Below are 17,492 nucleotides of genomic sequence, written 5' to 3' on the forward strand. Positions count from 1 at the left end.
ACACGTACCAACATGAAAGAATCTCACAATAGTGAGTGAAATATAATATATACACTGCTATTCTTTTTACATGATGTTAAAAACCACGTAAAACAAACTAAACGGTAAATTGTTTAGGGACGCATATATATGACAAAATTGTGAAGAAAAACAAGGAGAGGATAAACCCCAAATCTGGACAGTGGTTCTCTTGGTGCATGGGGTGCCCCAGAAGAGAGGCCCATGGGGTAAAGGGTCTTGAGTATTGGTAATGTGCCGTTGTCCCGCTGGGGGGGTGGGACCATGGGTATTCTATTAATACCTTATACACGTTTTGCATGTATGTAGTGTAAGGTGAACATTTCACCTTGTGGCTGGTTGCCCAGTGGCAGTGCTCAGGTTAGGGTACTGGGAACAGGAGGCAGCAGGTTGCACACTGGATGGGAGCAGCCGTGATGGCCACTCATGGCCCAAACTGCCAGAGATGGACCAGGGATGGAGATGGGAACGGGAGAACTCCAAGTCTGCTCTACATCAATATACTCGAACACCTCCGCACACATCTTCAAGCCCCACCGGGAGGCCTGACGGAACGAGCTGTCACCCACCAGCTGCTCTCAAGCTGGGCTCCGGGCCTCTTTGGCACCCACGCCTCAGCATTTCTGGCCCCTGCCTAAACACTCAGTAGGGCTTAGTCTGCTCTGGAAGCCTTTGATTCCACTGTGTGGACAGACTGGCTCTCTCGGTCCAGCCTCCAGATGTCGCTGACTTAACAAGAGGTTCCTGATTTTGCCCACGGCGCAGCAGGGTGCATCCTGTAATGAAGGTTCGCTCAGGCATCCCCCAAGCGGCCCGCTGTGGTTCTCTGCTCGTGGGAACAGATGATGCTTTGGCTCCTGCTTTCCTCCTGTGGTCTTCCAGGTCCCCGACAACGGTAACATCTGAGACTTGCTGAATCGAGTTTATTGAGTCGATTTCCCTCCCCTGGGTGATGACTTTTAATTAACGACAAATTTCCTACAGACCAGCCAAAGGAGGAGGCACATTAAGAGGAACTGCGTCCAGGAGAGCTTTTATTTGTACGGAACAGTTTTAAAAATACAGAATAAAATAGCTTTATCTCTACTATTATTCACAACATCTGGTCCAAATATTACATATTTTTAAAATACTTAAACGTTTAATGAAGCCATGTTAGAAAAACAATATGAAAATTCTTTTTTAAAAACTCCATAAAAGAATTACACATCTCAAAAAACAACCCCACCCCCAGATACCCTCGGTATGCAAAATAAAAATAAAAAACAAAACCCCAGAAAGGTATATAGCCAAAGTCAGTCACAAAAACGCAAGGAAAATATAGGCATCCCCACTGCTTTAAGAACAGTCAGAAATTTATTAATGTGTCAAACAGAGGTTGTTACCAACGAACAAAAAAGGGTATTAACTTGAACTGTCAGTAAGACGGCGACACTGGTGAGGGTGCCCTAAGTGCCGGGAAACGAGCGCAGTGAGTCTAAGGACGCCGGGTGTTCCTTCTTCGGAGGATGACCAGGCACAGTCAAGAACAACCTAGAAGGGCAGGAATGTGTGTGAGGCTGCTGAAAAGGGGTGCCCAGCGCTAACGTGCTTTCCGCATCCACAGGGAGAAGCCGAATGTCCGCGACAACGGGCGGTCTTCTCAAGCTACTCAGGAGGTGACTGCAGGTGAAGTGGCGGGTGGGAAACGTCCTGTTGTCTGTGTCCAAATCATAAGGGGACAGAGCACAACACGTATGGCATGTGGAAACCTGGGACCCTTCTCTGAGGCCCAGGGGGGCTCCCCTGAGAAGAGGCGCCCCCCAGAAGCCTCAGGCCTGTGTGCAGTGAGTGCACAGCCACGGTGCCCGGGGGGTGTGGCTGCGTGTGCACGTCCCAAGCACAGCACCCACGCAACGCTGCCGCTCATTGCCAGGCAGGTTCTGGAATGAGGCTTCTGCCACAGCTCCTTATTCACCTTCTACCTGGCCTGGCCACTCTCGTGGCATCAGTATTCTGGATGATCATAGTTGCCAACTCGTAAGTCTAAGTTGCCAGTACCAATCCTTCAGCAGGGCCGTGAATGAAAGAATTACTTTAGCTCATGGTGATAAAATATACGCATGGTTAAATAAAGTATACACACATACTAGAGATTCATCAATGGAGAAATTCTATTATCACATGACATTGTCATGAAAATTATATCATTCCCTCCCTGGAGAACTGACTATTATCCTGGGTAGAAATGTTACTTTACTATATGGAAATACTGCAGTATTCATGCATAAACCAAGTCGTCATCATGAAAGTCAGTATTCTACAGTATAAAGCAAATCCGGTGTGTGAATTTGTTACCATGAAAACGGGAAACCACCAGGACCCACGACGCCTCATTCCAATTGGCCTGGTTAAGCCACTTCTCTTACCTCCATCAATCACGAGAAACTACGACATCTGAAACCCTCTTAAGAAAGAGTCTGTATGAAAGAATCTAAGTTTAATTCCCTAATGAGACAAAGACTGGAGCCATTCCCCATTACTCCATGAACCACGTTAGATAGTTTTTATTAAAACCAGTGGTGGGCTCTCCCTTGCCACCCACCTTGATGGGACAGTATCTACTGTCCTTCTAAATAAATACTTTCTACTTCTTACATTGAGATGGCCAGGGTCAATGTAAAGACGGTGGGTAGGTGTAGTCACTATGGAAACTGGAGGCTGAATGCCCTGTCCAAGAACACTTACATCCAAAACATTTAAAAACGTTCTATTGGCCAAAGTGTGGTGGATATGCAGCCCCAGAAATGCAGGCCAATAATGTAAATGCACATGGCCCCTTCGTCCCTCAAAACCTCCCTTTCAGTGTGTGCTTGAACCTAAGGAGCAGACGAATACATTTCTCTTTTAATTATAGACTCATTCTGTAGTGTATTTGCCGGCAGGAGGACCCCTTTCGATCATGGTTGTGTGTGCTGCACATGCAGGATCTGTTCATTATCAGGAGACTCCACTCACTCAAGTGGAAGTGAGTGCAGAAAGCACCAGACTCAATGGGACCTTTAGTTGGGCTGCCCTCTTTCCTCCCCACCTCCTGTCCCCTTCCCCCTGCCTTAGAGAATCTAAATTTGGCCCCAACGAAACAAAAAGAGCAAAATCCATCATCTCTAACATTCGGTGTGGATACAGGGCTTCCCTCCACATTTAAATGCCTGCAGAAGACATCCCCCAGACCAGCAGATTTGGAAGCTCCCAATACAACCCGGCCCAAGGAGGGGTTTCAGAAGGGAGTGGGTTTCTGGATGTTTGAAGCACATATCCTGAGTGTCACTCACTAGGAGGGAAGATGCCCCATCAGGTTATGCTGAAAGTTAAATTACCCAATGGTTCAGATGCTTTTATTTGATATTTGGTCCTTCTGCTCACCTAGAGAACTAGAATACTGCAAATCTCTGGCCTGTTTAACAGTTTCCCCACTATTCAGAGCAGAGAAATTAGAGATGCTGAGCAAAAACACAAACAGAAGAAAACTGAGAGCAACTCAGTGCAGGACAGCTGTCGGCATTGAGTGTTAGTTAACCAAGTTAAAGAGATGAAAACCATTGACCAGTGTGCTTCTACAGTTAACTATGCACCAGATACACTTTTAAAAAACATACAAAATTAAATGTAATTTAGAATCTCATTTTTTTTTTTTTTTTTTTACTTAATCTGCAATAAGATCTTGGCAAAACGGTACAGTGGCTCTGAACTATTCTTGCCAGAATACGCCTTGAAGCCCCAAACTTCCCAGGAATCGAGGAGGCTATAGTGGTACAACAATGCTGCCAAAGACATCAGAACGAGGTGGAGGAGAGCCAGCTGTGGGGGCAGGAAACGGGCCCTGTGGACACAGAGCTGCTGAGAACCATGCCCTGCTGTCAGAGACAAAAACACCCATTGGCTGTCTAAGGCTCAACCAGGTTAACAAACGACCTAGGAAGCACAACCTCACGCAGCGAGGTTGCTATCTTGTGTTTCAGGGTTTCCTTTGGCTGAAAATTTTCAAACCAAATTCCACAGAAGTAACTTTTCCAGAAAAGATTTAGTGTTATTAATGAGAAATCAACAGAAGGGGCCCTGCCTACTGCTTTTCTTACCATCTTCTGCAATAACTTAAAACAAGAAAGGCAGCATTTAGCCAGTCTAATTTCCCCCCCCTGCAAAATCAAAATCCAGTGGACATTCCACATGGTAACTCACAGAAAGTCTCCTTAAGCCTTAACTGCCAGAAATGACTTGCAACAGAACTACAGGGATGAATTTACCAGGATGTCCAACCATTCAATATGGCGGCTCTGTTGATTACCTGCCTCAGCTTCCCTTCTTCACAAAACAAATTCACGTGTAACTTAACCCACGGTTTCTGGGCTCTGGTCCAGTAGTCAGTTTTGATAAATAGATTAGGCATTACAGTATTTACACTTTCATGGTATCAAGCAATACAAAACACAACCACAATAATGGTTACTGGCCTTCAAAAGCCTTGACGACAAGCTTCCCTGATGGTATCCACAGCTTTATAAATGCTGGTTCTTTTCTTAATGGGAAGTGAGGGGTGGGGGACAAGTAATAGGGATGCAAGGAAAGAGGGTCACATGGAAAAACACTGATTTCAAAAACCTGTTATAGTCAATAACATTAAATAGGAATAAAATCTTGTAATTTATAGATACGCGCAACAAGAACTGACATCCACATGACGGCAGAGTCAAGACTCCCATAAACATCTGCTTAGTGCCCCTGTGTGGCACTCTATACCCATCACACCAGCCTGGAGTGATAAAATGTCAGATAGAGTGTCTCAATTATAGTGAAAAAGAGGCCAGTATGAAATGTGCTGGCCCATCCCGGGCCAGGGTGGCACCAAGAAAGAGCAGTTGAGAATCAGATATTGACTTCAAGGTCCTTTCCTTTCCCCTCCAATCCCCCAAACAGATTTCAATTCTAATAACACCTGTACAGACCTTACCCACACACAGATATGGGTATAAGGTAACCATGTTGACTGTTTTCAATCAGGTCAATAGTTTCCTGCTACAGGAGCATCAGGGGACACAGAATCACATTTGAGCAGTCAGATGTGACAGCGCGAGGATACTGGTGCCCCTTGAGCAGAAGGGGTCTATGCGGGTGCAGGCTGAGGTCAAATAAAATAGAAGCGGGTCTAGGTGCTTCTGGAACAGAAAGCCCCTGCACCCCAGAGGCAGCTTGTAGGAAAGCTAGCCCAGGGTGGTGGAAGGAGACCGAAACCAAGGAACCGCTGTGGATTTAAACACCCACTCCCACAGGAGGACAGGAACTTCAAGTTCAATGGACGCTCTCAAAGGCAAGGGGTAGGGCTTAAATAAGGAGACAGGTGAGACACAATATTAGACACGATCACCACCCACAACAAAAAAAGCTATTTGTAATCGTCTTAGCTCTGGGTGCAGAATGTAAATGCAGATATACAAACATACAGGTTACTGCTTGTTACTCAGCAAGGAACTACAGATTCATGCCTCACTGCGGCCGGGCCACAGGGTGAGCTACAGCTATACCGTGGCCTGCGAGTCCTCGTCTGAACTCCGGCTGGTGGCATTCTTCCTGAGGCCTTTCCACGTGTAGCCCGCAAAGGTTGGGCTGATGGGTAAGTAGCCGAAGCATCTGTATTTTTTAATAATGTTCATGCCGAACGGCAGATCGTAGGATTCCATGCCATCGAGCGACTTGCTCCCTTTGCCCACGCCCTTCTTCCACTTCCGGATTCCTCTTTCCTCCGGAGTACCTGTGGAACGAACACACACACACACACACACACACACAACAATACAATGGAATGTTTAGTTTGACAGTTCCACCAAGAGTTGAGATTCTCCAACATGCTGTCCCATACATGGAACCTGCCAGAACGACAGCAAAGATCCCTTGAGGAGCAGTTGATGGCACTCAGCCATCCAGGTGCCTAAACCAGAAACCTAAGAACCACTAGCCCATCCTTGTTCCTTTTGCTCCACAAACATCCCGATGTTCTTTGCCTCCTCACTGCCCTCCCACGTGGCCCATATTCTCGATTCCCATTGTTGAGGTCAGTCCCACACCACGTTATTGCTTTCTTGGGTCGTTTTAACAATCTCCTAACTGGTTGTCTGGTCTTCCATCTCACCATCTCTTTCCCCAAATCTGTTCTCAAAAACCAACACAAGAACTTCTAAAATGCAAAATATGATCTTGCAGAATAGGACCCGGTCTTTATTATATCACATATAATGTCTTCATAAACTGGTCAGGGCAAACCACCCCCCATCCACACATGCCAAGCTTTATCCTGCTTTGCTCCATCTGTGTGGGGTGGGGGAGGGGGAAGGAGGGAGAGGCACTTTTGCCACGTACTCCCCACTTGTCATGGATGAACATGTGAGGATGAACTTCCATGTTGTAGCCTGACAAATGAGTCAGGGAGAAAGATCTGGGCCCACAGGGCTCAGAAGCTCCTGAGCCCTTGACTTTTTCTGTAAATCTTTCTGGTGCAGAGAGGCACAATGGCACCCGCCCTTGGCTACATGGGATACCTAACTACATACTATCTCTGCCCAAACCCAGATGAGGAGCTTAAGCATATGGTGCAGGATGAGGAACACCGTTGTTTTCTTACATCTAAGCAAGGCCCTCCCGTCCATGTTGCTGTAACAAAGTGAACTTTAATTTCCACCTGTCAGACTCCTGTGCCTCTCGCTCAATTAATTCTGAGCGAGTTAGTGACTGACCCCCATCAGTCTAACACCTTCCACCTATTCGTGCATGTGATTCCTTTCGCCTCATGTGCAGCAACCTCTTGATTGAGGCTTTTTGGAGGTGTGCTGTTTTTAGGGGAGAAATCTCAACAAAACCTTCAAGTTCAAGAATAAGCCTCACCCTTCCTTGATGGAAGGTACATCAATCAGTGTGTCCGTGGTGGCACTTTCCAATGGTACCAGCAGCCTCCTCTAGGAAGCTGGGAAGGCTGTGAGGCAGGGCCCACATAGCATCACCCAGCTCGGCACAGAATGCACCCAGCTGAGAAACAAGGGCTACAGGTGTGGGGGAGACAGCTGCCTCCATCCACCTCTCAGTCACTGGTCCTGGAAAGATCCTGTGCCTACCATACTGTCTTTTGGTCCTAGGTAGCTGGGAGCCTGCCTCAGGAAGGAGGAGGAGACACACTGCAGGCTGTTAACAGCCGGCTCAGAAGAGTGTGTGAACAAGATGACAAAAGCCACCGTGGGCACTGAGCGAGGCTGTGCAAGGAGGGCTGGTGGCTTGGACAGTGCCCCAGACATTCCACCACCCTGCACCATGGGCAAGAAGCTTACCTGCTTTCTCTCAACTCAGCAAGGAAAAAAAACCCCAATAGGCTTATCAGCAAAAAAACTGATTCATAAAAGGAGGCTGGAGGCATCATCTTAACCGCTTTAGAAAAGAGTTTGAACCAGTGAGGGCTCTGAAGTGATTCACTCTTCCTGCTTCCGTATTTACTTCGCAAAACAAGTAATTCACATATGCAATAAGCACGTTTGGTGTATACCACATACCTGGGATGGTGTTATCCAAAATAAAAGCCACGCAGCCTCCTACAAACATAGCAGTTGTGAGAAGAACGTTCAACACCTGATCGATCCCCGTTATGCCTGGAGACAGAACACAGTGGGAGGGTCACTGCCACAGCCAGGACAGCTAGAAGGAGCACTGGGGTGGGGACTAATCACCAGCCAATGTGATGCATGAAGGTGAAAATTTCTGTTGTATATGAGCAAATAAATTTTTTGCTAGTAACATTTTCAACTATTATAAGTAATTTCCATAATAATCAAAAGGTTATCTCTATGAGGAGAATTCCCAACGATGGACCGTAGAAGATAAATCTAAGAATGAAGCTTACCCGATAATGAACTAGGAAGCCACTGGGGCGTGGTGTTTGCAGATTGAGAAAAAAAATTAATATAAAAGATAGCCGTTGCAAGGCTGAAAAAACTACAAACAGAATAAGACAACAAGAATATTTGTGGTGTTCACAACCAGATAAAGGGTTTCAGAATCCTGGATCACTGATGTGTGCTTTAGCTCCTTTTAATTAGGAGCAACTGAATTTATATAAGTGAACTCCTATAAATGTGATATATTAAAATGTGAAAAGCAGCAAGAATCTCGTTATCAGAAGCTCACACACTTCCTAGATTTAAAGTATAAAAATCCTCAACAGAAAATAACAAGCGTTGGCAAGAGTGTGGAGAAACAGAAACCCCTGAGCTCAGGTGGTGGGAATCAGTTTGGCAGTTCCTCCCAGAGTGAAAAATCTAGAACTTCCCTATGACAAGGCAATTCTACCCCAAAGAAACAGAGAGCAGGTACTCAAATCCAGCTGATCCTCACAATTAGCAGATTCTGTATCTGAATTTACCTAAACACTAAAAACTTATCTGCAAACCCAAAATGAATCCTCCTGGCCTTCGCAGTCATTCACAAAGCAGCAGAAACTTTAAGTTGCCAACAACATGCATGTTCCTGGCTGAGGTCAATCAAGGTAACGCTTCGCCTTCTTGTTTCACCTCTGTTCTTCTCGAGTGTGCTTGTGGCGGTCTGTTTAATACCGCCTCTTCCCCATTTTTGTGTTTTTGGTCGGTGATTTAGTTGTTTAAAATGGCCCCCAAGTGTCGTGCTGAAGCACGGTCTACTGTTCCTAAGGGCAAGAAAGCCGTGCTGAGCCTCAGGGAGAAAACGCATGTGTTGGGTGAATTACACTGTTCTTGGCTGTTGCTCCCCTAGAAGGGACGGTTCAGCATTTGCTAATTCCGCGTTCACAGTGACCTTACAAAGCAGAACTACCATAGGTGAGAACTGACTGTACTTGTATGCCAATGTTCACAACAGCACTATTCACAACCGTCAAAGGGTACCAACAACCCAAATGTCCACTGTTAGACAAATGGATAAACAGATTATGGTGTGTGTGTGTGTGTGTGTGTGTGTGCGTGCACGCGCGCGCGCGCGCGCACACACACACACAATGGAATACTATTAACCATGAAAAAGAATAAAATACTTATATACAAATCTCAAAAACATGCTAAGTGAAAGAAGCCAGAGATCACATATGATTTCATTTATGTGAAATATCCAGAACAGGTAAATCCACAGAAACAGAAAGCAAATTGGTGGTGGCCAGGGGCTGGGAGAAGGGGGATAAGAGGAATTAACTGCTTAATGGATACGGAATTTTATTTTGGGGTGAGGAGACAGTTTTGGAAACTAAATAGAGGTGGTGGTTATACAACATTGTAAATGTACTAAAACAGCATTGAACTGTTCACTTTAAAATAGTTCATTTTAAGGGTGCCTGGGTGGCTCGGTCGGCTGAGTGTCTGACTTTGACTTAGGTCATGATCTCACAGCTCATGAGTTCGAGCCGCACATTGGACTCTGTGCTGACAGCTCAGAGCCTGGAGGCTACTTCGGATTCTGTGTCTCCTTCTCTCTCTCTGCCGCTCCCCTGCTCAGGCTCTCTCTCCGTCTCAAAAATAAATTAAAAAAAAAAAAAAAAAAAAAAAATTAAAAAAAAAACTAAAATAGTTGGGGCACCTGGGTGGCTCAGTCGGTTAAGCGTCCGACTTCAGCTCAGGTCATGATCTCACGGTCCGTGAGTTCGAGCCCCGCGTCGGGCTCTGTGCTGACCGCTCAGAGCCTGGAGCCTGTTTCGGATTCTGTGTCTCCCTCTCTCTCTGACCCTCCCCCATTCATGATCTGCCTCTCACTGTCTCAAAAAAAAAAAAAACAAAAAAAAACAAGAAACTAAAATAGTTAATTTTACATTATAGAATTTTACCCCCAAAATATGTATATTTATATAAATATATATTTAATATAAAATGCTTAATATAAATATAATTATAAATTATATTTATAAATAAGTATAAATATAAAGCATTATATATAAAATACATATATAGTATATATGCTATATGTGTATGTATGTATGTGTGTGTATATATATATACACACACACACATATATATATAACGTATATATAAAATGGTCCCCAATTCCGCATAAAATGTCAGCAGCCATTGCTACTTAAGATGGTTCCCCTTTGTTCATTCTTCATGACATCAGGGTATTAAAAAGGTGTTAAAAGGGTTAATCTTGAATTCAAAGTAGTTACAATCTCAGGAGAAAGACATGTAGTACTTGAAAGTCTATGAAGCTGGGTTTTGAATTCTACATTTTCAGAAAGCATTAGTCTGAAAAATCAAAAGGTTTTACACACAGGCATTCTCCCAAAAGACAGGGTCCCTGTAAATAAAGAGCCCTTAACGTGCACACGAGTCAGGTGCACATGCCAGCTCATGCCGGAAGCGCGAAGGGCTTCCAGATAAGCTGTGGCAAAACAAGACTCAAATGAGATAGACACATGGACCAATGTTCACAGAGACAATTCCTGAAGTTCCAAAGTCTTCTCTGAGCTGGTGGCTGTGGCCAGTTTTCCTTACCTGTGACGAGAGGGTTCTGCCTGAGGTAACTTGGAAGGACGAGCCCAAAGAAGATTGAAAATCCCAGGACAAAGAGGTTCCGGGAAGAATTTAAGTCGATGAACTGCAGGTTGGAGAGCCCAACAGCTGTGATCATTCCTGGAGAGAAAAACATCAGCTTGGCGGGCAGCACTAAGCTCAGTACAGATGGGCGATGGAGGGGACACAGACTCCCCACCCTGCCCCTCCTCTGTCCCGCCAGAAACAAGTTAGGAGACAGAACAGTGACAGGACAGGGTGGGAATGTGACCACCTGGGTCTCTGAACCAAATGACTCCTGGCCTAAGCACCATCTGGGCTTACACAGGGACGCAAACATCACATTCACTTTCTTTAGACCAAGCAGAAAACTAAGGACATTTAAAACCTCTACACAGACATCCTGATTAAACTGGAAAACCCACCCGAAGATCTGGGCCCTGATCACAACCGAATGGCACAGAGTTCATGTCAGTTGTAAATGCCATTCAGAGAAGATATCTGAGTTAAAGCAATTAGATACACCAATTAAAGATTAAGGTCATCTTATTTTTCCTAGCATAAGTATTCTACACTTGGTTCTACCTTTAACATAAATTCAACTCAGAGACTGATGTTTTTATGTTTTGAAGGGGTATTCCCTGTGTACTTTTAAACGGAAACGTATTAATTATTACCTCCCATCTTACTGAAGGGATTCCTGAGCAAATGTGAAAGGGAGGAGAGGAGACAGGCTCTCAAGGAAATGGGATTTTACCGAAGAGAGTACAGAAGAGGGCGCCAAGCACCGGATCCGGGAGGGAGGCGAAGAGGGCGCTGAACTTCCCGATCATGCCAAGAGCCAGCATGAGGGCCGCACCGTACTGAATCACCCGCCGACTGCCGACCTGAGGAACACACCAGAAGGCATTCACCACCAGTTCTGCACAAATTTCCACGCAGGCCCCTCGGGGGCAAATGTGACAGAAGCCCCAAACTACAAAACTTTCGGTTAAGAGAGATGTCTCATTTTACAAGGAGGATGGCTCTCGGGGCACAATTCCTCTAAAGACACCCAGACTAAAGAGATTACCACCAACTCCCCTCTTCCTCTTCCTCCTTCCCTCCCCTCCCCTCCCCTCCCCTGGAAGAAGGTGGCACCAGGGCCCAGCCTTTGCTCCCTGTTCCCTGGGTGATGTCACTTCAGGGTAGACCTGCTCCTGCTCTCAGGTCTGGGCTTTCAAATACCATTACAGTCAAGGGCCAGGGTAACCTTCTAACGTCAAATGCAAAAACTGGCTTATTCCTGCTTTTCTCTTCCAGGTTCTTGGAATTACCCTTTATCAAGTTACCCCACCCCAAAGCAATTCACTTTGTCTCCATCTTCCCCACACCTTGAATCAGACAAGAGTCCCAAATATTTCTGGAACCTCCTCCCCTCCTCCTCTCCTTCCCCGTGAGAGGTGACACGGCCTAGAGGCCAAGGAGTGTGGATTCTCAGCCCCTCGCCTGCTCTGTACCCCACTCCACTCCAACCGGGGAACCAGGGCAAGCCACTTGGCTTCTCTGGGTGGCAGGATCCTCATTTTAGAATGACACACCACGAGCTTTTGTTTTAAGGGTTAAATGAGACAAGGTGTAAAACAGTTTGAACAGTGCCTGACCAGCATGAGGCTACAGGACAGCCTCCCACTTGAGCTTGCGGCCTCAGCCTTTCCTCTACCTATCTGTCCTGTCCGCTGTGCAGAGTGACCTTTCTCACACAGTGATTCACGAGGTCAGCGCCTCCCCCCTTTAATCTTCTGGTGCTTGGGAAATAAAACCCCTTTCTCAGGCATCCCCAGGCCTGTCTACCTGGACACTCTTTCCCACATCCCCCTTCTGGCCGGTTCTAGACACATCCTTCAAAACACTACCAAATGCCACCTCCTCTTAAAAGCCTTCCTTGATTCCAAAGGTCTGCCCCCCACACTGGGTCTCTGCAGAACCATTATAATATTTCCCACATGGTCTCCTCTCTGTTCAACCTGATCTCTGCCTTCTAGAAACTTCTGCCTGGGCAGAAGTGGGATGTGGAGCCAGCACCAGGTTCCAGAATCCTGCACTGTGTGCTGCCTTTCCCAGGAAAATACCTTGAGGACATAAATTGATAAAAGAGGTTCCAGAAGGATGACTTACAGTGAGGAGATGGCTGCTAAACTAAAATGAAATGGAATTTCAGATTTAGTCCCTCAGTTGCACCAGCCACTATTTCAAGTGCTCAACGGGAACGTGCGGCTGGCAGATCCCACACAGAATGGCACAGGTGTGCATGGAACGTCCCACACCGCACAATGCTCTGCTGAGTGGTGCTGGTCTGGAGCTTCCAACAGGGCCCAAAAGTCAGGTGGTTAAGAATCAGAGTAGAATCTTACTGAGCCAACGAAGGGATGGCTGGCTGTCCGGCTATAAGCAGGCACAGCGGACCCTGGAGCCCAGGCTCTGCCGTCAGAATCTACCGCTCCCCCCACATGTCATCAGGGCAGGGAGGCAGTGAAAAAGGGTACGCCAACTGGAGAATCGAGCAAAAATGACTTCTGTTTGGCTGCATTACATGATAGGGGAGCCTGCTGTTTTTCAGCAAACGTTTTTAGGAATCTACTATGTGACCAGCACTTGTTAGACTCGAGGGGGAGGGGAATACAAAGACGAGCAAGCCACAAACTTATGATCAAATAATTGTACGGCTGCAATGGTTATGCTGTGTGGGCACCTGGCAGGGAGGAAGAGCTCTGAAGAGCTGGGGAGGGATGAGTAAGAGTTCCCTGGAGGAAGAGCATCCAGGTACAGGGAGCCACCTGTGCAGAGGGGATCAGATGTGCAAGGGGGAGGGCAAGGCCGGCCTTGCTTGAAACAATAAATCCTATATGAAGACTGTACATGGAAGGCTGATCTGCCTTAGATACTCAAAAACAAGCAAACAAACAAACGGGCAGCAACTAAGCCATTCTCCTGTTCAATGACTATTAACTGATGCCTATTACACACTTCTGCTTGAAACCCCAGAAACACAGCCCTAATCCCTGTCCTCCCGGTGCGGTGTACATGGAGCCTTTTGCCTCTCCTTCCCTGCTGCTGGCTCCCCGGAATCTCTTCCCTGCCTCAGTTCTGACTTCTTTCTTGAACTCTGTGCCTCTAGGGCCATCAAAACATTGACACCACATTTCTGGCTTTCCAAAGTCTTCAACAGTGTGGAATGCAGCACAGGAGAAATGACCTTCCTCTGGACACCTCCAAAGAGACTGCACTGTCAGCAGAGGTGGTATTTATTCTGTCCCTAGAAACAAACTTAGGGCTAAATATCAAGGACGCTAGCTGGTGCTTACTGTGCATCTACACTGTGCCAGACTGCGCTAAGCGCATTACATCAATTTATTAATTGCAATGCCTGGCTTCGTAGACAAGGGCATGGAGACTCAGGGAGGTGATGTAACCTGTCCACGGTCACACTGCGAGAAAGTGATGGGACCAGGGCTGGAATCCAAAACAGTCACCTCCCCACCCCGATATGCCATCTCTCTTTGTGGGACAGACACTGAAACACACTGAGCAGAGAAGTACGTGGAATCCAACCCGAGGGCTTCTGAACACAACAGGGTAGCTGGCATCCTCAACTCCTAATCAAATAGGTTAGAACTGGGGCGCCTGGGTGGCGCAGTCGGTTGAGCGTCCGACTTCAGCCAGGTCACGATCTCACGGTCCGTGAGTTCGAGCCCCGCGTCGGGCTCTGGGCTGATGGCTCAGAGCCTGGAGCCTGTTTCCGATTCTGTGTTTCCCTCTCTCTCTGCCCCTCCCCTGTTCATGCTCTGTCTCTCTCTGTCCCAAAAATAAATAAACGTTGAAAAAAAAAAAATTAAAAAAAAAAAAAAAATAGGTTAGAACTGCCATGTACAGGGACCGTCATAACTGGATAAAGGATAACAAATGTCAGAGCTGCCAGGAAATGGAGACAGATCCTTTGGAAGAACCAGAGTTCACCCTCTTTCTGTAGGCCACGGTAGTCTCACACAATGGCCCACACCACTGCTGTCCCTTAGAACTTTCCACAAGGATGGAAATGTCCTGTATCGGTGCTGCCCACTGACAGCCACTAGACACACGTGACTGCTGAGCCCCTGAAATGTGGCTAGTGCAACTGAGGAACTGAATTTCTTATTTCAACTAACTTAAAAGAACCACATGGAGCTACTATTAAACTGGACAGCACAGGTCTTGATCTAGAATTGTAGGATTTCAGAGCTGAGAGTTCTCAGAAAAGGGACTTGTCCCAAGTCCTTCAGCTGGATGAGAACACAGCCTCCAGCTCGTGCCTTTCTTCTGGAACAGGGACCTTCCATCAGCTGTATGGCTGGGGCCAAAAAGAAATATCTGCTCCAAGTCCCATTTCCCACCCCAATGCAGCTGTGCAGACAGCTCAATTATCCCTCTAGTGAAGTCAGCAATGAAAACCAATTCCAGGCCCCTGAACGGATGCCGCCCTTGCCCGGGGATAGTAATCCAACGGGATTCAGAAAGATCAATTAGCTCGTTAAAAAGTGCTGGCAGATTGCCTTTTCAGAATAAGCTGGCACCATTCAAACTGTAATAAAGAAATTACTCCCCAAACCACCTCAGTCGCATTTCAGAAGGGAGCCTCAATGAGCACCACCACCTACTCCCTACAGTGACCCGGGTTAAGTTTTGTGAGGCTTGTTCTAAAGGGGTACAGAAAGGGAGCTGGCTTGTTAAACCGCTTTGCCCTAGGAGTCCCTCCATCTGTAACAATTTTACTACTATGATATTTCAGATTAGTTACAGGTCTACTGGGCCACGGCAGCAAACTGGTTAAAGGGCCCTTAGCTCTGTGTGGTCGGCACCTGCTTCTACCATGGGCAGTGACAGGACCCAGCAGAGCCTGTGAGGAGTAGCAGGCAGGGCTGTGTGCAGCCCCAAGCCTGAGCTCTGTGATGGTCTCGCCCACTTACAGGAAAATGAACAGGTCAGGTATGCACTGTGTGCTCCCGCTCACCTGGATTTGTCGTCAAGATTAACCAAACTTAGTGTCTGGTTTCTTTTTATCTGGTTATAGAATCCTCCAGGGGGCGGGGGATGGGTTTCTAATTTTACAGAGGTCAGATAGCTCTAGAAGGCTGCAGCTCACCCCTAAATTCTAAGGATAGAGGGCTCAGGTGAGGGGGACCTGTGGCCCAAACAGGCCATCCCAGACGGTGAGCAGGTCCTAACTGTCTCTAGCTGCCCAGAGTACAGCAGCCAGGGCGCAGGCCCGTTCCAGCCTGGCAGACGACGCACTCTGGCCCAGGGCAGCTGGGATGCAGAACTTAGCAATAAATTTGGAAGGCCTAGGAGCAGGCTCCTTACAGAAGCCGGATTGTGGGGTGGGGCAGGCCCTGGTCACATGTCTATTTGGAGGGGTGAGTCGGACTCCAGACCCAGGCCCTGCTCAGCCTGGAGACTTGCTGTAGCTTGTCAAATCCACTAACTCCGCATCAGATTTCATCTGAAAGAGAAGGACTCTGGCGCTGTGGTTTGAAAATCACATTAATTCTTTACTGTAAGGCTGATTTTTTTCCTCTAAGGACTGGCATCATCTCACATTTAGAACTAGTGCTGTCTCCTATTTCCACCTCCTCCCCTGACTTCAAAGTCCACTCTCTTCGTAACAGGGCAAGTGAGCCTTAAAAAATACCCTGACAGAGCCAAGCCCAGGGCACCCCCTTCTCCTGTCTCTGGCAGCTTACGGGGCTTGTGTGACTTCGTCCTGTTACCTGGAGGGCGTCAACTGCTCTCACCACCCCGTACTCTGCTCCTGCCCCACTGGCCTCCTTGCTGATCAGCAGCATGAGGGCCTGCTCTCACGATAGGGCTTCACCCTGGCCGCGTCCCTGGCCTGAACGTCCATCTCCATCACTCCCTCCACTGCCCTGTTCAGGTGCTTGCTCAGGGTCATCTCAGGTGAGGCTGAGCCTGACTTACTCCCCTTCACTGCCGATACCCCCATCCTGCCCCAGGTTTTTCCTCATACTATGCTTACTGTTTATTATTGATCTTCCCCTCTCTAGAATGTAAACTCTGACAACAGGATTTTTTTTCATTCACTGACGCATTCCAAGTGTCTAGAACAATAGCCTGGCACAGGGTTAGTATTTGTAGAATACTAGTATTTGTAGAATGCACAAGGGAATGGTAACACTGAGTGCCTGGCTACCGGGGCAGCCAAGGGAGGGAGACCTCCATCAGCATTTCAGAAATCTATCAATGAGAAAAAGATTGGGGAGCAGGGTGGGAAGATGATCTCAGAATCAGAAGCCTTCCTTTTGGAATTCACAGTGGTTAGACCACATGATGAAATGGATCAACACCAGAGGCCCAACCATTTAATTAGAAAAATATCTGTACCTTAGTAATTCCCAAAACTCCAATGTTGGGACTGGACGAAGTAGAGCCATTCCCAGTACCAAATATGCCATCGAGAACACAGGAGAGACCCTCCACGAAAATCCCCCTAAAACGTAAAGGAATGGGGGAAAGAGAAACATTCATTCAATGCGGGAAACACTCTGGAATACTCTCCAAGTGGCTATAATCCAAAGGCGGTGTGCACAGGTGGGAGCCTCCGCACTCCTGGGAAGGGTCAGAAGGGCAGAGTCTCAGGCCCGCCTCCCAGACCTGCTCAAGTAGAACCTACATTTTCACAGGACCCCCCATGCTCACTCAACTGTGAGAAGCACTTCTGTGAGCCACACATTAGACACAGGTGTTTAAAAATCATTCCAAATGAAAGGCTTTTAGCCAGAAAACAGAGCCATTTGTTGGGATCTGAGACAAGTATGGGCTGTCCACTGATTTGATTCCTTTACTATTAATACATAGTTTCATCAGGAAGGAAATGCTCTGTAATTTTGTCACACTGGAACT

General features: G+C 47.0%; 1 protein-coding gene across 11 annotated transcripts in view; it reads right to left on the reverse strand.

The window, feature by feature from the left end:
* Positions 1–1,029: 1,029 nt before the first annotated feature.
* The window catches only part of SLC23A2 (solute carrier family 23 member 2), a 135,946-nt gene continuing 119,483 nt past the window's right edge, over positions 1,030–17,492 (reverse strand). For all 11 annotated transcript variants that reach the window (XM_045445222.1, XM_045445229.1, XM_045445228.1 and 8 more), the window contains 5 exons: positions 16,974–17,079; positions 11,317–11,446; positions 10,542–10,679; positions 7,590–7,685; positions 1,030–5,806 (listed from right to left, as the gene is read on the reverse strand). In XM_045445222.1, coding sequence (XP_045301178.1) covers positions 5,574–5,806; positions 7,590–7,685; positions 10,542–10,679; positions 11,317–11,446; positions 16,974–17,079 — 703 coding nt within the window. In that variant the 3' untranslated portion in view covers positions 1,030–5,573. The remainder of the gene's footprint in view (positions 5,807–7,589; positions 7,686–10,541; positions 10,680–11,316; positions 11,447–16,973; positions 17,080–17,492) is intronic.

This window comes from Leopardus geoffroyi, chromosome A3 (assembly GCF_018350155.1).
Source record: "Leopardus geoffroyi isolate Oge1 chromosome A3, O.geoffroyi_Oge1_pat1.0, whole genome shotgun sequence".
Classification (NCBI taxonomy): Eukaryota; Metazoa; Chordata; class Mammalia; order Carnivora; family Felidae; genus Leopardus; species Leopardus geoffroyi.